Source organism: Sarcophilus harrisii, chromosome 2 (assembly GCF_902635505.1).
Source record: "Sarcophilus harrisii chromosome 2, mSarHar1.11, whole genome shotgun sequence".
NCBI classification, from domain to species: domain Eukaryota; kingdom Metazoa; phylum Chordata; class Mammalia; order Dasyuromorphia; family Dasyuridae; genus Sarcophilus; species Sarcophilus harrisii.
The window spans coordinates 262062318-262084528 of record NC_045427.1 but is presented as its reverse complement, the minus strand read 5'-3'; the positions used below and the strand labels follow the sequence as shown (position 1 = coordinate 262084528).

General features: G+C 48.1%; 1 protein-coding gene across 1 annotated transcript; it reads right to left on the bottom strand.

The window, feature by feature from the left end:
- Positions 1-9876: 9876 nt before the first annotated feature.
- VPS18 (VPS18 core subunit of CORVET and HOPS complexes) lies at positions 9877-15690 on the bottom strand. The gene is made up of 5 exons (XM_023500549.2): positions 15379-15690; positions 14259-14400; positions 13899-13990; positions 11779-13649; positions 9877-11231 (listed from the first exon to the last, which is right to left on the bottom strand). The coding sequence occupies exons 1-5, from the start codon at positions 15467-15469 to the stop codon at positions 10509-10511; spliced, it is 2919 nt and encodes a 972-aa protein (XP_023356317.1). The 5' UTR covers positions 15470-15690; the 3' UTR covers positions 9877-10508.
- Between the last annotated feature and the right edge of the window lie 6521 nt (positions 15691-22211).

Below are 22211 nucleotides of genomic sequence, written 5' to 3'. Positions count from 1 at the left end.
TGAGACCATGAACTCCTCATGTTCAATTTGTTTATTTTAACAATGTTTATTCAAATATAGGCAGCTTTGATGTGGTGGCCAAAGAGCTTAGGTTTGGAGAACCAGAAAGACAAGAGTTCTGGTCTTACTTCTCAGAACCTACAGCATATTGTCTGTGTTACCCTGAACACATTTAACCTCCCACATGAGAAGGTACCTGGCTGCATGGGTACAGAGTTCCCAATATTAGTGAAATCACAAAGCCAATCCCTATTCTCTATCTAAAAAAGCATGTATAATAGTAATAAAACTGCCTAGTTTGTGTCCCTTGTTGGATTTGTTTTCTTTTTCTTGGTTTTGCAATGTTCTACTGATGCTTTTTAAAAATATTTTGGGGTCTTTCTCTCACTACCCTTCCTTTCCCCCAATAAAAGCCCTTGTTTTTTTTGTTTTTTGTTTTTTTGTATTTTTGTATTTAATATTTTTCTAGTAACATTCAAAACAAAAAAATTTTACACTTGATTTTAAAGTTTTTGAGTTATAGATTCTTTCCTTTATCCCCAGCCACAATTAAGAAACCATATATGAAGTTATAAAGCCCTCCATTTTAACAGATGTGCAATTGAGTAAAAGAAACCAACACATTTGTCTCGTAGATTTAATATTCTACTTTGTCCTTCTCACCTCCATTCCTGATGTGATTATGGGTAGAAAGACTTGAGGAGAATCTTCTGAATGATTGATAACGTTTAGATACCTTACTTCTCCAACCCTAAGCCATGCTTATCTTCTAGCTGACCAGAAGGGCTAAGGCTAGTAGTGTTTTAGGAGGCTTTTTCAGCAGCCAGGCTGCAAAGTCTGTACCATCCCCAAGGAAAAAAGTCCCTGGCTGGTCCAGGAGCCACAGTGCCTGGAGGCTGCTTCCTCAGGCAGCCAAGGTAAGAAGTGGGGGATTTCCAATACAGCTTATAGGAACAGATTTCAGTTATTGGGAGAAGAGGGCTCCTTTGCTTCCTCATGCACAAAGACACTTTGGAGCAGTTGGGGGAATCCTTCATGAAAATCAACGGTTAACCCCCCCCAAGATACTACCCCCAAGCTTTCTGGAAGGCAGATGTTAGGGGAGTGAATTTGGTCCTAGACCTCCAGCTTCCCTTCTTTACCATGCCCAGAATATATTGAGCACAATGGGAAGAACCTCAGAGAATGAGGGAGACTTTTGAGTCTTCTTCCTGGAATGACGGATGTCCTCAGAGAATCTCTTAAAGATCATAAATAATGTCCCCTGATTCAGACTTAGGAGGGGGTCCATAGATGAAATCCATCCTGATAGGGCTTGCCAAAAAGAGAAATCCCCCCCAAACACACACACATATCTTATTCCCCTCCTCTAGAAACTTTTGTGGCTTCTGGGTTTCGCTGACTCTGACCTAGGACTATTAGGATGGATTGGATCAGATGTAGACACAGGTCTATTTCCAGAACCAATCTTGCCAACAGGATGTAGTAGAAAAAGGACAATCTGGGATCTGCAACTAACTAGCTGGGGTGACCTTGGAGAAATAACTTAACCCACTGAATCTCAGTTTCCTCATTTCCTCAAAATGTGAATAACAATACCTGCTCTGTCTAACTCACAGGGATGTCTGTCCTGAGTGTTCTGCAGAGGCAGCATGGCCACATAACTGTTAGAAGGTAAAGTAGGAGCCCTGGGAAGGAAGGGAGACCAGGCTGGGGAGGTGGCCCTGGTGAGGAGGGGCAATAACTTGGTGACTGGTATCCAGGTTCCTGTTGGTTCTGAGAAGACAGAGGTATAATAGAGTCCAAGAAGCCATCCTGCTCTTCGGGGGTATCTGAGTTTTCAGCCAGTTCTGAGGTTTGGCTTGTTTCAGCCTTTTCCAGCTAATGCAGAATAAGATAAGAATCTCTCTGACTTTTTGAGTTCGACCTTCCCTATTCTATGGTTTTGCACAGCTTTTGGGGGATTGAGTGTTTGTGAGAGGGGTGGGGCAAGTGGTGGTGGTCTTCATTATCCTCATTTCAGAGGCAGATAAACTGAGACCAGAAACCAGTGTCTGGCCACAAACCTGAGATAGGAAGCAGAGATAGTGATGATATTGCAATAGCTTGTAGCTCCAGATTCCAATCCTAGAACTCACGGAATGTTAGAATCACAGGGTACCTTAGAGATTACCTCTACAAGCCTTTCCTTTCATAGGTGGGCAAGTGGAGAGATCGGACCAGAAGGCAGGCTGATGTTGTGCCAGCCTCCCCAGTGCCAGTCCTTGTAGCTTCTTGTCCCTAGGACTCAAGCCTGGTGCCAGGATACTCCCTGTCTGATCTCCTTCCCAGGCTTGAAGGTTTCAGAGCAAAGAAGGGTAAAAATCCAGGCACCTGTACTTGGGCAAAGGTGAAAGTCTGATGGCCCCAACCAAGAGGGTTCAGAGGGCACAAGGTTGAGGGGAACAGAACAGTTAGACTGATCTGGGGTAGATGTTTACAGTAAACAGAAAGCTCCCTCCAAGGGAGGGAAGGAGGAAGGAAGAAGAGGAGGGACTGGGGTCGTCATGGAGACAGGGACCTAAGTCCTGGGACTGCCCTCAGCCCTGTGGCCTATTCTTGTTCCATCAAAACATAGTAGACAGAAAGAGGTTCTGGAAAGAGAAGTATAGAATGAGCAAGAGAACAAACTAATTTGATAAGGCAGGTTAGAAGAGCGGTCTCTCTTTTCTATAATTGTAGCTTTGCCACTCTGAAGCAGGTGGGAGAACAAACACTTTCTGGGGTGGTCCCCAGCATAGGGGACTGTAGCTGATGCAGGTTAATGGAGAAAGTGGGGAAACTGAGTCCTCCGGGTGCTTAAGGGAATTGCCCAGGCCCTCAGAGTGAGTCAAGGGTCAGCCTGGGGACAGAACCTATGAATCCCAACTTTAACCACTAGACCACATGGCCTCTCCACAGCCTAAGTTGGGAAGGTCCAAAGAGAAAACTCCCTTCTGAGACCCAGCCTCAGACCCGGGCCCTTCCCCAGCTTAAACAACTGTTCTCTCCCTCCACATAGGGGTATAGGTGGGGGTGGGACCATAGGATACTGGGGATTTTCTAGGCAGAATATATAGCTACCAGACATGAGCATACTAGAAGGAGGCCACCGAGGGCAGAAATGGGGGATGCCAGAGGACAAATTTAGATTTATTACTGAAAAACCCAAAAAACCATTAAGAAATACAAGCAAAAATTCCATTCGTACACCAAAGGGAATTATTGGGTTGTGAAACTAAGTGCCAGAGAAATTGAGGATAAAATGTAAAGTACGGATTGCAAAATACGAATATGAAACATATTCCAGAGGATGTGAAAAGGCCTGTCATTCCTGGTACTGCCTAGATTGGGGGGGAGGGGGGTTTGCAGGAAGTTGAAAGGTCGGAAAACCTGAAAGCCTCTGGACTCCTTGGGGACAAACGGAGAAATCAAAGGTGCACTAGGATGAGGATTATTTTGTAAAGTCGTTAGAGAATCATCCCTCAGAGGGCAGGCTCTGGGATAAACTTTCTAGCTTATGACTGGGAAATTAGGACCTTCTCCAACCCATACTAGGTAGGAAGATTTGGGGTGGGAAATCTTGGAACCCCCAGGCTTAGGTCTGAAAGCCAGGAACAAATAGAAGAGAGTGAGGAGGCTTCAGGAGGCAGAGAAGCACGCTTCACTTCCTGGAATACTGGCTTTGTGCCGGCTAGAGGGGTCAGGGATGGAGAGGAGACTGGGGGACTTCCTGTAGCTCCCCAGAGAGTGCCAGCCTGGGAATTGTGCAAGCTCTTGGTGGGGAGGGGCCAGCTGGCTGAGGAGCCATGAACCAGAACTCGGGTTTCCAGATTCCAGGGGATATCTCGATGTGGCCCCCATCCCAGTGAGCTGTATAACTACTTACTTCCTCCCACTAGGAGAACTAGGAACCTCAGAGAGCACGTTTCATAATGCTCATATCTCATTCTTGAGTTTGCTCGTTGCCACAGGGTTTCAGGCTCCCTTAGTATTACTGATAATCACTATGGGGTGCAGTGGATCTATCACTAATTAGCTGTGTGGCCTTAGGTAAGCCACTTAACCTCTCTGTGGCTATGTCATCTATACAATGAGAAGACTGATCCAAGTGATCTTTCAGGTTCCTGCCAACTCTGAGAGTGTTAAGAAAACTGTATGCTCCAATGAGGTGACGTTCTGCTCTCATTCATTTCAGGAGCCTTCATGTGAATCCCACCAGCCTGTGGTTCTTTCTAGTGAGCAAATCTCACCCAACTTCCTCCTTGGCTGCCCGTAATTTACTGTAAACTCTAGGTACCTCATGGTTGGTTTGTATATGTCACCATTTTCAAATAGCATTTACTCTCTTGTAACCAGAAAAGTCTCCTCCCAGAGAGGGCGGAATGCTAGCATGGTCTTCTATTCCTCTCATCTTCAGCATCTAGGATGGGCTGCCTGGGGGAGACCCTACTTCCCCATTTTAAGTTCATCCTCTACTATCAGATTCTTGCTTCCCTGCCAGGTCCAAAAGCTGTCTTTCCGAGTTACCAGCTGGGGGAGCTCAGATTGGGAGATCACTCAAGTTCAGGAGTTCTAAATTGTAGTGAGTTAAGATGATTGGGTAACTGAGCTAAATCTGGCAGCAAAATGGTGAATCCCTGGGATCAGTGAGCCATCAGGTGCTGGAAGAAAGATGAACCAGCCCAAGTTGGAAAATGGAAAAGGTCAAAATTGTTGTGCTGACCCAGTTGAGAGGGAGCAAGGGGGGAGAGGAGAAAAAGATGGAAAGGCTGGGGTGAAAAAGGTGGAGGGGGGGAAGGGAGAAAAAGAGAGAAGGAAGAGAGATAGAGACAGAGAGAGACAGAAAGAAACAGAAAGAAGATGGAGAAGGGGAGAGGAAAAGAGAAAGAGGGAGATAAGAGAGGGAAAGGGAGGAGAGAGGGAAGTAGAAGAGAAGGAAAGAAAGAGGGACAAAGGAAGAGACAGGGGCATAAAGACAGAGAGACAGAGATGGTCACAGGGAGATCTAATGTCAATAGGATTCCACCCATAGGGACTTGAGGGATCTCTGGGTTACTACAGAAGACGCTGCTTTTATGTTACTACCAGAGGAACTCCCAGGCTATTCAGCCTTGTGGGGCTCCTCCGAACTTCAACTCATCTTTCTGAATGAAGGGAAAGCGCAAAAGGCACTGTCCTGTAGTGGGAAGAGGTTTGAAATGTGAGTCAGGACGCCTGGATTCTTGGATGGAGGGTAAAGAACTTTGGATTTGGAAGCAGAGGACCTCAGTGACCTCAGGCAAGCTGCAATTCTTTGGGCTTTAGTTTCCTCAACTATAAATGAGGAGGTTGGACATTGGAGAGCACTGACTCCAAGGCTCTTGTTTCAGATGAAGAAACAGCCTCACAGAGGTGAAGCCGGCTAGCCTCCAGCAGTCTCACATCATCCTTTGAGAGGTTCCAAATCCAAAGGAAGGGAGGGAGCAGAGACTAGGAGAGAAGGGTGAGCTCAACAGAATGCTCAAGTTTCTTGACTCCTGGATGGGGAAGGCTGGAAGAAGCCAGGGAGGCAGCTGGGCTAAACTGTGGGAGCTATGCAGGAGGGAGAATCCATAGAAATAGATGGCATCTGTCTCCAAGCCTAAGAAACACAAACAAACCTTTGGTCACAGCAGCCTGGGAACCATGGGCAGCACCCACCTCTCCCCGGCTCCGAGGGGCACCCACCTCCCCACTCTGAGTGGTGCCAGCCTAGCCTTGTTCCCAGGAGACAAACTCTAGGGCCAGTCAAAACAACAGCGCAGTCACGGGCACAGGTCCTAACCGAGCCCAGGACACCCTCAGCCCTGCCCAGCTCCCTGCCCCCCTTCCCAACCAGCTCTCACATTCCCTGGGCTGCCTTCCCCTCCCCCAAACTTCTTCGAAGCTTTGGAAAGAGAATCCAGAAATTAGGGGGGTTTTTTTGTTTGTTTGTTTGTTAAGAAAGCAGCTATTTGGGAAATTAAAAAAAAAAAAAAAAAGCTTTTTTAAAAATTAGAATTTAAAAAAAACAAAGAGACTTAGAGTGGCTTTTGAACAGATCAGTGAGGATAAGGGAACCGCACAAGTGGGGAGATTTATCAGGCCCCAGTACTGATCTCTCCCTGAGGAGACAACCCCACCGTGCTCTCCGGGGCTAGGCCATTCCCAGGTCAGAATCTCTGCTTCTAGAGCACAGTTTTATAGTTGCCGGGGTCATATAAAACGCTATGGTGCCTTGACTTTAATTTTCCTGCCCAAAAACAGGCCAGAGCCGGTGCCCTTCCCCTAAGGATACTGGACCCGACAGCTTTCTGGCCCCATCACTCTGAAAACGCTTCTGGGAGAATCCCATGGCTCTCAGTGGCCATCATACCCATCAGTCAATGAGCAAACATACATCCCTTTGCCCATCTTTTCCACTGTGGCTGAAACTTATTTTGTGCACTCTCTCACGCCATACCCGCTGCTGGGCTATGCCCACCATTCTCCTCCAATGGAAAAACAGCTGCCATCAGGGCCCTTTTGTGGGGCTGTTCCCATGTGGGACTGGCTAGGGGGCCCCACCATGGGGCACCAGATGGACCCATGATCTCCACAGAACAATAGTGGGGGAGGGGCCCTGGCACTACCCGCCCCAAACAGGAAGCCCTGAATAAGCTTCAAAGGCCTGGCAAGGCCAAGAGGCTGAGGGGCCAGAGCCAGCTCCAAGTGATGCCCCAGGTCTGCAGGAGGAAAGCAGGGGAGGAGGGCCGGCCGTGAGCGGAGTCCACGGCCGTTCTGTGCTCCAGCACCAAGATCCCCGTCTCTCTCTGGCCTCTTCCTGTTCCCCGGAATACACCTCCACTGCTTAATTTTGTCCCCATTCCTGTCCCGGCCGAACCCCCGAGGGGCTTGTTCTTTCCTTGTCCCCGGGAGGGGAGAGGAGGCCTGGGGACCAGGTCACTGGGAGGCTGACCCAGGTGGTTCTGCCCCACCACGCAGGGTCACTGCCCCCGTAGCCAGGGAGTGTGTGGGGTGGGGTTGGCACGGAGCCTGGAGGGCCGCCCACTCCCTCCCTCCTGCTCCCAGCTGCTGTGGTCAGAGCCTTTTCCTCTGCACTTCCTGTTCACACAGTGGGGGGGGCGGGAAGTGGAGGGAGGAAGTGGGGGGAGGCAACTAGGGGGGGACTCATTGAATAAAAGGAATTAACCATTTCCCTTCTCTGACCTCTGGGAATTTCCGCCTGTGAAAGTGTCTCGAAGAATCTCAAAAACTGGGGATGGGGAGGAGAATCAGAAGGGGAGGCAGGAGGAGCCACTCTCGGGTGCGCCTCTGCAGGCCAGACCTCTGCCTCCTCCGACCCTGTGGCACCGGGAGCTAATTCCCTTTGGGCCCCTAACTGTCGGTTCCCACAGCACCAAGGGGCAAGGCCGGGGGCAGCCCTGGAGACTGGCAATGTCCAAACCCCATCTCAGGCCTTTCCACAAATAAGGGGGCTCAGGCGTGAGCTCCCATTGGTTGGCCCTGACAGTCATGGGCCTAGAAGCTGTACTTAACCGCTGATCCCTCAGCTCTTTGATCTCATCAAGTGACAAGATCTCAGGATCAATCCCCCCGCCCCCCATCCTCCCTCTCCCCAGAAAGGCTGTAGCTCCGTGCCTGCCCTCAGGAAGAGGAAATGTGAGGGAAAATATTTCCCCTTCCCTGGAGGTAGAGCAAGCAAGATCTTGTGTCCGCAGGGGGGGCAGCACGGTGCAGTCGGGCTGACAGAGACCCCCTCTGCCGGCAGCTCCGCCCGAGGCGGCAGGAGCTCCCCTCTCAAAGTGCCCCCTGCAGAGGAGCCCCTGCTCGCCAAGGTTCTAAAAGTCGGCGGAGAGCACCCCCTGGTGGCTCCCGGGCAGCCAGGCAGGCTCCAGGGTGGGTCAGTTCAGGAAGCACCTGCTCCCCATGACAGGGCAGTCTCCTGGCCCCCTCCCCCAGGTGGCTTCCTTGTTTACAGCCCTCCCGCCCCCACCCGATCCCAGCACCGATGGCCATAGCCCCTCCTATTTCCAGTGACTCTCGAGAAGCAGTTCATTGATCTCGGCCCTTCCGAGAGCAGCTGCTCCCACCAGCACAGACTCCCCTCCCCCAGCAGGCTCTTGGCCAGGGCCCCGAGGGCCTTCTCCCTTCCATTCCCAACCCTGCCTGGTTTCCAGGGATCTAAGAGCTGTGGTTTCCCGTTGCCCTGACTCACCGGAACACCACTCTGTCATTGCCAAGGAAGGCCCAGGGCCTTTTTTCCAGGAAAGGGGAAGCTGCCTATGGCCAGATGGGCCAGTTTGGGAGACAGGGGACAGAAGGGCCAGGCAGGTCTGAATCCTCAGCCCGCCCTCTGGGCCTTTTGGGGGAGGCAGAGATGGGCAAAAATAATTTTAAATATCCACTGGAGCTGCTTTGTTAATGTGAGAAAGACACCGCTGGGGCCAAACCAAGGCTAGACTTCTAAATTTCTAAAGATGAGAAGCCTAACCCGTTTCCCAGGTAGTATGGCTAACCTAGGATCTATACCACCCATGAATTCCCTGCCTTAGCAGTTCTTGGAGGCTGAGAGAATTGGTTGGGGCCCACAGAGGGAAAGGAACGACAGACAGCAAGGCTCCATATCCCTGGTAAGGACATGAGGTAAAAAGCCGGCAAAGGGTAAAGGCATGCCTAAGTCTCCTAAGAACTAGACACATGCCCTGGGGCTCTGCTTTAGAGAAGTGCTAAAAACAATTACATAGACTTGCCATTGCCTAACTTTTCTTTGGAGCTTGGGGTAACCCCGATCTAGAACCTGGCAGGCCTGATGATTGTTGCTCTAGTCCAGGCTCTAACTTGTAAGGTGTCTGAGAAAGGCCCAATGCCCTAGTCTCTGACTTCAGCAAGGCAGGGGCCGTCCTGGGCAAGGACCATAGAACTGAGAGATGAGGGAGCTGGGATGGAATGGGGCCACACCACCACACTCAGGGAGTGACCATCTGGAATCTTTGGGGCAAAACGAGGCAGGGAAATGGAGCCGGACCCCCCTGTGACTGGACTAGGTGCCATTCAGCGGCAGCTGGGGGAGGGGGAGAAGAGCCTTGCTCACTCCTTACTTTGTTTTACTCCGAACCACCTGCCGGACAGAGCTACCTGCCGGACCTCCCCGTGGCTATCTCCCCAGGACTCCTCCTCCCAACAAAGTTAAGGAAGCAGAGCAAGTGCTCTGGGGGATGGGTGAGTGGATCCAGCGCACAGCCAGCCACGGGCTGGGAAAGCAGCGGCCTCACAGAGAACAAAGGGTCTCGCTGCTGCAGCGGGGGGCCCAGGAACCCGCTGGCGCAGGGAGGGCGCGGCAGAACCCGGGGGGTTAGGTGCGGGGAACTGGCAAGGCCGAGCAGCGAGAACTTAAACGAGGGAAGGGCAGATAGAGGGCGCTTAAGGGTCACTCATGCGTGGAGAGTTTAAGTCTAGCAGCAGCAAGTGGTTTGACACCTGGTGTGGGGGAAGGGAAGCTACAGCGCAGAGCCTGCCTGAGGAAACAGTGTCCCCCCGTGGCCAAAGGCAAGAACGCAAGACACGCAACTAGGTGGGGCGCCACCTGCTGGACACAGGAAGATTCCAAGGAGATGCTCATTTTTGCTTCCTTCTCCATCACCCACACCCCCAGGGAAGGAAGTGGGGATGGATGGACACAAGATTACAATGGGAGTCTTCTTCAGGGGGTCTCATCAACCCATGGCTACCCTGGTAGCAAGGCCCAGAGAGCCCGATGCATTCACACCCTTCCTACTCACACCTCAGCACCAGCCACACTGAAGGCCAACCCAAACTCACCCAGACATCTCCCATCCCAAAGTAACCAAGGCCAGGGACAGCATCACAGACACTTTAATGCCTTCTAAACCCGAGGGGTGGTGTCCCCACAGTCCTTTCCAAAGAAAAGTCCCTTACAATGGCCTCCTAGGTACAGAGGCACAAAGGCCCACCAGTTGATTTCCCCTCAGTCAGCCTTTTCCCCAGCTCAGGGGACCCAGGAAGGCTCAGGAAAGTTTGCAGACCTCTTGATCCTCCCAGGCAGGACCTCCCCTGCAAATATAGTTGTGTAGGCTGGAACCTGAAAGGTTATACAGGGAGGACAAGAGTCCAGCAGCTCGGCAGCAAGGGAATGGAATTTGCCTCCAGCTAGGGAAAGAGACCAAGACATATAGACTGCAAAGGGGAAGGCAACATTTATAAACAAATGCTCCTTAGACAGGCAGCACTGCTTAGATTTGGGGGTTGGGAAGTGGGCAGAACATGGCCCCATCTCAGAGACAGCAGAAAAGCTGGCAGATCCAGCTCAGACAAACAAAAGGCTGAGGTGAGATAGGCCCCACAGGGGCACTTATAATCCTGCCTGTCCCTTGCCTCAGGAAATGAGAATCACTAGATGTCTACAGGAGGGACAGGATTGTAGCAGATGGTGTGTTTCCCCATCTTGTGGCGAGCAGCAGCAGTAACCTCTAAAGCCAGCTTTGGTGTTCTTCTTCATATCGCTGGGGGTCAATGAAAGGCCGGTCAATGGAACGGATCATCAGCTCCCCGCAGTAGACACATTCGGCTGCCACTAGCTCATCCAGGTCGGCTTTCAGCTGTTCCCGGCTGGGTGCCCCTGCAGTCCCTCCTTCTCCCTCTTTTGTGCGGGGTGGGCCTTTGGTGGGAGGTGGTGCAGCCCCTAGCTTTCGCTGCAGCTCCTCGAGGCGAGCTTGCTTGTAGGCAGGGAGACCAGGCCTCACGGCCTGCAGAAGGCAGTCAGCATGGAACATGTGACTGCAAAGAAACACATAGAAAGGACGATTGAGCAGGGGGAAGTCGCAGGCAGAGCACTTGTCTTGAGGCTCCACCGTGCCATAGCGCCCACGAAGCTCCTGCAGGTCTCGCCGGATCCGCTGGGCACTAGCTGTAGCTTCCTCCATCTCCCGCTGGAGCTCATCAATGTGCCGGTTGTAGGCCTGCAGGGAGCTGCAGATGGCCTCCTTAAAGTGGTCAATAGTGACAAAGTCAGGAAAGAAAGGCAGCACATCCTCTATTTTGAGAAGAGGACAACTGGCCAGACAGGCCATGGCAGTCTTTACATCTTCTTCCTCTTGTACCACATGCCGGGCGATCTTCAGCCAGAGTTTCTTACGTAACTCCTCATCTTCTTCTGGCAGATCTGCACACTGTTTAGCCAGGTCTACATCCACCTGGATAGAATAAAAAGGTTATTAATGGCACACTTTACGTGGCTGGGGAAGAGGAATGAGTGCATAGATTGGTCTCCTGGCCCCACCAGACCATGGAGCCAAAACAACCTAACAGCTCACATTCCCTGCTTTTTCTGGGCAGCTGGAACACAAAGCCTCATTCTTTATTTCTAACCAATACCCCATGGTCCTAACAGGCAATTAGTTTCTCAGCTGACCAAAGAATTCTACTGATACCCAATGTCTGTGTCTGGAGGCTTACAACCCATGTTCTTTGACTAAGTAATGAACTCAAAGCTTTGCAAGTGAGAATGAGGACTCTTCTCAACCAGAACTAACCCTTTGTTCTGCGCACTCCATTCCCTTTCACCAATCTGGATTGCAATCAATCCAGAAAGCACAAACTGACCTAGTCTTCTCTGCTCTCACATTAGCCAACTCTGCAAAACAAGGAACCTATCCTGGCCCATCCACCTACCCCCCTCCCACACCCAGCCAACTGCTCTGACTCTATTTCAGTGTGGTTCTAGGGCTCTGTATCCCTCACCTGGAGAGCCAAGTCAACGGCCTCTTCATAAAACTCCAACACCTTGTAGACGTGAACACAGGCTCGGTGATGGCCGTGCTCAGCACAGAGTCGCAGGGCATATTTGAGGTCATAGTGCACCCGGTGGGGACTGGTCCCTGCCTGCTCCAGGTAAGCAAGCAATGAGGCAGCTTGACCTCTTGCATACAACGAGAGCAGGTAGTTGTGAATTGCTTGCTCAGTCTCTCCTAGCACATTCACACAGAATTCCATGTAACGGATGGCCTGGCTCACTTGTTGGGCTTCCCCACCTTGGCTGTAGTTCACCAAGGCTGGGATGAGCTGCCGGGCATCCAGGCGGCTGCCCAGTTCAATCCAAGCATCCACCAGCTGTCGAGGAATATGACGAATGAGAATGGGTGAAAACTTATAAAAGAGCTGGGGATCATGGTGCCGGGAGAGCACAGCCAAAGCCTCCTCATAGGCTTCGTGCTGACAGTGATATGCTACTACCCGCTCATAGTCCTGCATGATCACAGCAAAATACACCATGTGTTCTGTGTCCCCGTGGCTGGCCAGCAACTCATGGATTGAGGCTCGGCTGGCAAAGAGCCATTCTTTGTTGCGTGGGCTACTGAGAAAGTCTCTGAATCGCTCTCGTGTTTCCCGATAAAGAGGCAAAGAATCTGCATCACCCTGAAGTGCTCCAAGCCGGCTCAAGTAGAGTTCTGTCAGCCAGGCAGTGAGCAGTGTGGCCTGAGTGCGCTCACTTGGCTTTAGCCCTGCCAATTTCCGCTGCAAGAATTCTGCCAAAGCCTCCTCCTGTCGAACTTCCAGGAACTTGAGGGCAATCTCTTCAAAGTAGCTTTGGGTCAGGGCATAGCATCGAGCACTCTCTACATAGCGGCGCTGGCGGAAACAAAAGTCAGCCTCCCGGGCCAGAACTGTGTCTAGGCAGTCAGGGCGCTCACGGCAATACTCCTTAGCCAGGTCAAAACGGTTCATATCCAGATAGGTGCGCCAAACATCCCGAGACTCCCGCTGCACGTGATAACGGAACACAGCCCGCTCAGTGTGAGCCCACAAGTGGCCTGTGGAGGAGTCTTTCACCATATGTCGTAGTGGCCCAAATTTTTCTAGAAAGTGATCTCGTAATACCACCTGCCCTGTTAGTGTGCACACTGCTTCTACTCGGTCTGCTAGGAGCAATAAGAAGTGGAACTGGGTCAAGACGATAGCCAGGGGTGGGCTGGCTCCTGGGCCCACACCAGGTGGATAATCCCATACACGTTCCTCACTCAGCAAAGAATCAGGACGCCCGCAGTCCAGTGCTCCATACAGCACACCATCCCCCATCATCCAGGCAAAAGCACGGGGTGCAGAACGCAACTTGGGAGTATAGAAAGCCAACTCACTATAACCCAAACTGCTGGGGAATTCTCGGAAAGGTGGTGGGTGGTCAGTATAGGTAGCAAACAGCCCTGAAAAACCCTGCACCTCAGCCCCCTCTGCCACACGGCCTGTGAACTGGAAGAGGCGCTGGCGAGTAGTGGCAATGACAAAATAGCGTCCATCAGGACCACGTTCTGGCTCTATAGAGCACACAGGTGCTGGGCCTCCCTCCTCCATCAGTACATAAAGTGGGCGAAAATACAGATCAGGTGCAGGACCAAAAAGGCCACCTTCACTGGCTGACAGTTCAGCTTCAAAGATCTGGCCCTGGGCTGTACCCACTAGGATGGGTCCAGTGCTGCTCTCTGTACCCAGGGCCTTGTTCCAGCCCACACTTTCCACCAGTTGCCCCTTCCATCGTGCCAGTGGCCGAACCTTTTGTCCGTTGCGGTTTATGTAGAGGACCTCAGTACTGCTCAGGGCAATCAAGAGGTGTGAACCTGGAATAAAAGGGGACAGGGGTATGTCAGGATAGTCTGGATACTAAAAGACACTGCCCTTCTACCCATTCCTAAAAACACCACTCTCAAATTGTTTAACATTTTTGGTGGTAGCGACAAACTCCAGGCTAGTACTTGAGTAGTCCTTCCAAATTTCCCATAATTAATCTTTTCCTTCCCCCTCCCCATCCTCAAGTACTTCAGTATGTTATCAGACCCTCAATACTTTAGTGTATTATCATCTCTTACCAGTGTGATCCAGAAACATCTTATGAACTTTAGCTTCATCTTTGCGTCCCAACTCCACGTGATTGGGTTCATTTGCCTTTCCCAGATCAATGCTATGGGGAAGGAAATAATAATTTATGGCAACTACCCTGTTCTGAGATGTGACAACAGTGAAATCTCTCTCTTCTAATTGACAAAGCAATATGGCCGGGAAATCTCAGAATTAAAGTAAATTAAAACTTGCTTTCAAAAAAATCCTAACAATTACTTCCTCTTTCTAAAATGAAGCAGTGGCTTTGCTATTTTGAAGTAACTCTCAAATTACCACCAACTTCTTTCCCACCCCCATAAACTCCTTCCTCTATCTGGGCCTTGAGTTACCGGAGTAGGGTGTCCTTCCCCAGACTCATGCAGAGTTGATTGCAGGAGACTACAAGGTTAGTGATACGGTCAGAGGGAGTAAAGTCAATTCGCTGCTTGGTAAAGATGGGTGCTTCCTTCTCCAGGGGGACATTCACAAACCCTGTAATTAAGAAAAGAGGAAAAAAGTAATGAAGTGAAACATAATATTCCCTACTTATGCCTCAATAGATTAGTTCTTCTCTATTTTTTTGCTCTACTTCACACCCAACACCTTAGGTTAGACTCTGAAAAGGCAAGTGCCTCCTCTGGGGTCTTCTCATACATCTGAAAAAGGGATCTTTAACATTTCCAGTGAACCTCCTGGGCCGTTTCTGTCCCTGCTATCCCTGCTCCCAACAATTTTTGCTCATCAATGTCTTTGCCCTTGTTTACAGTCTCTTAATCTTCTTAGGGTCAGCAAGCCCCACTCAGTAAATCTCAGTTACAGCGAGTCTATTTCTTAGCCGCAACTTTCAATTTCAACCGCAACTTTCTGAGTGAGCCGCCACGTGGGGTAAAGTTTGCTGACCGGAACAACGTCCTGGGAGAGCTGCTCTAATATTGCATCTCCGGCCCTTATCTTTACCTTGAAAAAAGACTCCGCTCCATTAACCCACCATTTCTTACCCTCAACACTCCTCAATGAGAGAACGGGGGAGATCCAGCCTTTTAGTGCTTCCTGTTATCTGGGTGACTATGGGCTGCTCTCTGAATTTCAAGGAGCCTTAATTACCTCATCTGTAGAATGGGGCCGCTAAAACCTGCGCTACTCATCCCATAGAAAGGAAAATGTTCTGCAAACTTGGAGTCCTATGAAAACGTGCGCGGCTGATACCCTCAGGTCAGTCCGTTCATTCTACGGTTAATAAGGAATTGCTATATCCAAGGCACTACTAAGGACTGAAAACACAAACCAGCGGAAAGGCTTCTGGGCCGCCAGGGGCTCGCAGAAACGGGAACCAGGCGGAGAGCGAGGGGCGCGCCCACAACGCCCCAGTCACCTGACAGCTCCGGGCCCGGCTGCCTCAGGCGCGCTAAGCACCGGCCAGGGCCCAGGCCCGGCCCCCCCTCAACCCCGGCCGCCGCGGCCCTCGCTTACCCGAGTGGGGGATGCCCACGCTGGCGCAGCCCGGCTGCAGGACCGCCGAGCGCGAGAGCGAGTCCTCGTACTCGTCCAGGATGGACGCCATAGCAGCCGGCTTCTCGGCCTCCCCGGCCGGGGCTCCGGAACGGAAGCGACAACCCTCCTCCCCTCCGGGGGAACGCCCGCTCCGCCCCCCGGGAACCGAGAGCCCGCCCCCGAAGGCGAGAAGCCTGCCCCGGCCCGCCCGCCTCACGCGGCTCCGCCACAGCCCGGTCCCGGTCCGGGTAGCTCAGCTGACTCCGGCCCGTGACGTAGCGTGACAGCGCGCAGCGGGCGTGACGCTTCTTCCTCCGCCCGAGGAGTGCGTTCTACGCATGCGCCGGACAACTGCCGAGCCGCGTAACTCTTCCTCTGCTCCTCCCGACCTCCCAAACCTCCTCTCTATCCGACCTCTCTTCTTCTTTCCTCCTCCTGTCCCCCTCCCTTTCTCCCTTTTTTCCTCTCTCCCCTCCTTTTTTTCTCCCCTCCCTTTTCTTTACCTCTCCCTCTTCTTAACTCCCTCCCCTTTCTTTTCCTCCTCCCTTCCCTTTTTTATCCCTCTTCCCCATTCTCCTCCTTTCTCCCCCCTTCCCTCCCTCTTCTTCCTTTCTTTCCCTTCTCCCCAGTCTCTTCCTACCCCTTTCCTCCTCCCTTTTTTCCTCCCTTCTCCTATCTCCTATTTCTAGACTCAATAATAAACCTCTTTTATCAATCTAGCTCTCTGGGCCAATAAATGCTTTTATTGGGAATGCCACTAGACCTCAAATACCGCTGTATCCTTGCGCCGAATACAAGGAGGTTGCAGGGAAACTCTGACTCCCTGTACCCCAAACCTGCCACTAGACCTTAACTAAACCCTAATTTCATTTAGGTACCCCAAATGTAGACCTAAACATGTGGTCTACACCTCAACATTTGGTTCCTGACCTCAATACTGTCACATATCTCGGGGCCAGAATCAGCTGAGCTGCCTGGGCCGGGATTGGGCTGTGGAGAGTGGTAGGGGACCACTGGACTTTATATGGGAATGAAAGTGATGATGATAATAATAACTAGCATATATATAGCACCTACTGTATGCTTGGCACTGTGCTAAGTGCTTTACAAATATTATCTCATTCGAATGAGTGGCCCCCTACCACTTCCAGGGTCAAATATAAAACACTTAGCATTCAAACCTCCTTAAAACCTACCCCTCCTGGGATGCAGGGAAAACTGGGACAATAATGCATTGTTGGTGGAGTTGTGAACGAATCCAACCATTCTGGAGAGTAGTTTGGAACTATGCTCAAAAAGTTATCAAACTGTGCATACCCTTTGATCCAGCAGTGTTATTACTGGGCTTATATCCCAAAGAGATTATAAAGAAGGGAAAGGGACCTGTATGTGCCAAAATGTTTGTGGCAGCCCTCTTTGTAGTGGCCAGAAACTGGAAACTGAGTGGATGCCCATCAGTTGGAGAATGGCTGAATAAATTGTGGTATATGAATGTTATGGAATATTATTGTTCTGTAAGAAATGACCAGCAGGATGATTTCAGAAAGGCCTGGAGAGACTTACATGAACTGATGCTGAGTGAAACGAGCAGGGTCAAGAGATCATTATATACTTCAACAACAATACTATATGATGACCAGTTCTGATGGACCTGGCCATCCTCAACAAGGAGATCAGCCAAATCAGTTCCAATGGAGCAATAATGAATTGAACCAGCTACACCCAGTGAAAGAATTCTGGGAGATGACTAAGAACCATTACATTGAATTCCCAATCCCCATATTTTTGCCCGCCTGCATTTTTGATTTCCTTCACAAGCTAATTGTACAATATTTCAGAGTCTGATTCTTTTTGTACAGCAAAATAACGTTTTGGTCATGTATACTTATTGTGTATCTAATTTATATTTTAATATATTTAACATCTACTGGTCATCTTGCCATCTGGGGGAGAGGGTGGGGGAAAGGAGGAGAAAAATTGGAACAAGAGGTTTGGCAATTGTCAATGCTGTAAAGTTACCCATACATATAACCTGTAAATAAAAGGCTATTAAATAAAATAAATAAATAAATAAAAAATAAAAAAATTAAATTAAATTAAATTAAAAAAAAAAAAAAAAAGAAAGAAAGAAACACCAAGAGGGACTCTCTGGGCTGAAATATCATTCTCAAGAGAGAAGTGATCTGCAAAGGGTCATTTTCTAAAGACCTATTTTATGCATGCCTCTAAGAGAATTCTCAGGTGGATGTGAAATTTTGCCTGAAGTCCTAACTTCCTCCAAGAAAACTTATCTTGCTCTGAGGATGCAAGACCATTTGGGTTTGTAGATCAAAGGAGACATTTTGTTGGTGATTTTACATAATTTTATAGGGCTGACTCAAATCTAGCAGTTTTACTCTCATCGCCATGACAGTTGCCCTTCTTTTGAGTCAGCCATGGCACTTTGCCTTTTGGTGTTTCTCCTTACCCCCCACCCCATGTGATGGTATCTTTTTTTTTTTTTTTAGAGTTTTAAAAAAATTTTTTTAAAAATAATTATAACTTTTTATTGACAGAGCCCATACCTGGGTAATTTTTTACAACATTATTCCTTGCACTCACTTCTGTTCCGATTTTTCCCCTCTCTCCCCCCCACCCCTAGACGGCAAGCAGTTCTATACATGTTAAATATGTCACAGTATATCCTAGATACAATGTATGTGTGCAGAACTGAACACTTCTCTTGTACATGAAGAATTGGATTCAGAAGTAAAAATAACCCAGGAAGAAGAACCAAAATGTAAACAGTTTACATTCATTTCCCACTGTTCTTTCTTTGGGTGTAGCTGCTTCTGTCCATCCTTGATCAATTGAAACTGAGTTAGATCTTCTCTTTATCGAAGAAATCCACTTCCATCAGAATACATCCTCATACAGTATCGTTGTTGAGGTATATAATGATCTCCTGATGCTGCTCATTTCACTTAGCATCAGTTCATGTAAGTCTCTCCAAACCTCTCTGTATTCATCCTGCTAGTCATTTCTTACAGAACAATAATATTCCATAACATTCACATCATGTGGTGGTATCTTCCCTAATTCCACTGGGCTTCCCACTTCTCCTTACAGCTAACTAACTCTTTTAGGGTGCTAAGTCCCTTTCAGGATTTGGCCTGCCAGCTAAGGACATGTCCAAACTATATGGGGTGCTCCTTGAGAAAGTTGTCTTTTATATGCTCTCTCAACTCTATTTCATATTTGCCATTCTTGGTGTCTATTGTATCCCTTCTTTTTGTCTGTAACTTTTCCGTAAATAAAGCTACCTTTTGCCAAAGAGAATGGCCAGTATGAATTCTTCATGTGACCAAATCCAAACTTTTGCTGTCTAGCATCATCTGGTATCTACATCACCTACATCAGTTGTGTACAGAAATAGCAACACCGTGTGATCGTCAGTTATGACAGACTTAGTTGTTCTCAACAATACAGTGATCCAAGATAATTCCAATAAACTTGAGATGGAAAATGCCACCTGAAATAGCCCAGGCAATAAAGTTCAAGATGGCCATAGTAATTCATAATTTAGAAATAATTTATTTGTAATTGGCCTAGATGGGCTGCATGGCCAGGACAGACTTCCAGTAGGATTCTGGCATGGTTCCATGCCCAACTGAAGTAGGGGCAGCCTTATAAGCATTCTTGTTCATCCTTGCTGGCACCTTTGACATTAACAGTGACTCAACTCTACAAGATAAAAGATACAATGGCAGATGTTTAACATAGTTTATAGGTCAAGGTTATGGAACAGATACCCCTCAATGTAGAGCAGGCACTCTGAAGTGCAAAACTCTTCCTTCTAGCTGAGCAGACCTTTCTCTTAGAGCCCCAGGCCCTTTAACCTAAGACTGAGGAAGGGGAGGGGAGGCCAGTCCTTTGTCCATTTTCACCACCCACAACCAGAGAAAGAATTATGGGGACAGAATGCAGATGGAAGCATACTATTTTCACTTTTGTTTTTTTTTTTTCTTTCCCATGTTTTTTCCTTTTTGTTTTGATTTTGCTTTGACAACATAACAAATATGGAGATGTGTTTAAGATGATTGTACATGGCAGCAAGATAACTGTATAAATATGTATACATATATTGCATGTAATATATACTTTAATATATTTAACATGTGTTGGTCTACCTGCCATCTAGGGGAGGGAGTGGGAAGAAGGAGGGGAAAACTTGGAACAAAAGGTTTTGCAAGGGTCAGTGCTGAATTATTACCCATGCATATGTCTTGTAAATAAAAAACTATAATTTTTTAAAAAGATGATTGTACATGTATAAGTTATATCAGATTGCTTGCTCTCTTAGGAATAGTAAGGTGGGAAAGGAAAGAGAAAAAAAATTGAAACTCAAAATCTTATAAAAGTGAATGTTGAGAACTAGCTTTACATGTGATTGAAAAAAATACTAAGTAGGAAAAAAGTATATTTATTTTTATACATAAATTTTATTTATATTTATTTTATTATATATATATATAGGTAGCAGTAAGATTCCAGATTTTCTCTCTCTAAATTCTACAATCCATTGTTTATATCACTACACAGTGTTGTCTTTCTAATCTCTATCTCCAGAACTGTTTGCTTCCTTCTAGAGACTGAAGGCCCCAAAACAATTTCTTTGAGTATCTAGCATCAGCCCAGTTTTGAACTCCCAACCTGACTTCTAGAATTTCCTCAACTCCCCAGTCCTCTCCTAGATCCAGCTCTTACCTTTCTTTCATCTTTGATCTTACCCTGGAAAAGCTGCCCTTCTTTTTTCCTTAGCAAAACTTCCTAGTTGCATGCCCAGTTAAAAAAAAGGGGGGGGGGAAGTTAGCAAATCCTCCCCTCTCCCACACAAATTAGGGCCAAAGGAAATTCAGGACAGGTTATCCAGGTCAGCCATAGGTCATCTCCATAACTATCTCCTTGCCCTACAGCTTCTCTCTTTGGAGTCAAACAAGGGTGGGGATGGGAAAGTTGATTTCAGAGAGGTAATAATAGCAGTATTTATATAGTATTTTAAGGTTTGCAAAGTGCTTTACATATAATTTTCCATTAGTTCCATAACAAACTTGTGAGGAGGTATGGACCTCCCTCCATTCAAGACCTAGCAGTGAGTCCTTAAGGAAATTCCTCAATGTCTTAATCACTCAGGTTTCTTATCTGTTAGCTGTTGGTTGGTTGATTGTTGTCCTCCCTTCATCACAAGTGGAGTTAGTGTGGCCCACTGGGCCAATCAGACAGATAGGAGCTCGAAATGCTGTCACAGGTCGGACACATCGTTCATATGAACTGTGGCTTCTCTAATTGTGTGCCTCTTTAGTTTCTTCTGAGCTAATTCAGTTCTGCTTTGCTCATAGAGCACAGTCCCTTCTCTGATGAGGGTCCCGTGCTAGGGTCCTGTGCCAGTGTCTCCCCTATCACACAATCAATTCTAAAGTTCTTAAGAGATTTTTAGCGCCTCTCTTAAGGTTTTTGGAGGATTAAATGAGGTAATACTTAAAGTGATTTACAAATCTTTAGATGCTAACTATTATTCCCATTTTACACCAGAGGTTTGATTCTCTTTATTGATCATATAGCCCAGGGGTCCTCAAACTTTTTAAATAGGGGGCCAGTTCACTGTCCCTCAGACTGTTGGAGAGCCGGACTATAGTAAAAACAAAAACTTTGTTTTGTGGGCCTTTAAATAAAGAAACTTCATAGCCCTGGGTGAGGGGAATAAATGTCCTCAGAAGAGGCAGGAAGCTGGAATTTGAACACAGGTCTTACTGATGTCAAATCCAGTGTTCTACCCTTTTACACCACCACACTGTCTTCCAAATTCTGAGAGAGTGTTGTGCTTTCCTGGGGTAAGAGCAAGAAATTAATTCAGTCAACAAGAATCTATTAAGCACCTGCCATCTATGGACCGAGATTGTGCTAGATGCACCGAGTTCTTGTTTTGTGTCGTTTTTGGCCTGGCAATTGTATTTGTGTCTTCTCCAGGATCACAGGCCACAACAGTTAAGCATCTGAGGCCAAATTTCAACTCGGGTCCTCCTGACTTCAAGGCCGGTGCTCTATCCACTGCATCATCTAGCTGCTTGAAAGGATCCTTTTTAGAAGGAATTTACATGCTCGGTTGTAGAAGGAATAAAGTAGTTTCTGTCATGTCTGACTCTATATGACCCTATTTGGTGTTTTCTTGGCAGAGATACTGGAGGGGTTTGCCATTTCCTTCTCCAGCTCATTTTACAGATGAGGAAACTGAGGTAAACAGGGTGAAGTGATTTGTCTAGAGTCACACAGCTAATAAGTGTCTGTGGCCAGATATGAACTCAGGTCTCCTTGATAATCTAGACTGATGTTTTTATTTATCTTTGTATCCTGGTGTCTCCTTAGTGCCAGAAGTCATACTTAGAAGCTATCTACAGAATGTTTGTTGACATGAACTTCTAGAGATTCCATTCCCATCCTATGTAGTTAGATGGTAGACTTTTAAGTCTGTCTTGATTGTCCTGCCTGACTATACAGCTACTATGTGGAAAATAATGGAGGAAATAACATCATCATCTTTCTCCCTAAACTTGCCCTCCCCAAACCTTCTTTATCCCAATCAGTCTTCTACCTTTGAGTCATTTTTGCCTCTTCTCTATTTCATCTCATACATCCAGTCTTGTCCTTTCTTTCTCTCCAGAAAAATATTTCTACTAGTCTTTCCTCTATATGATCAACCCAATTACCCTTAACTGGTTTTCTGCATCCAGCTGTTCTATTTTCAATTCCACCTCCACAATGCTACTCAAGTATTA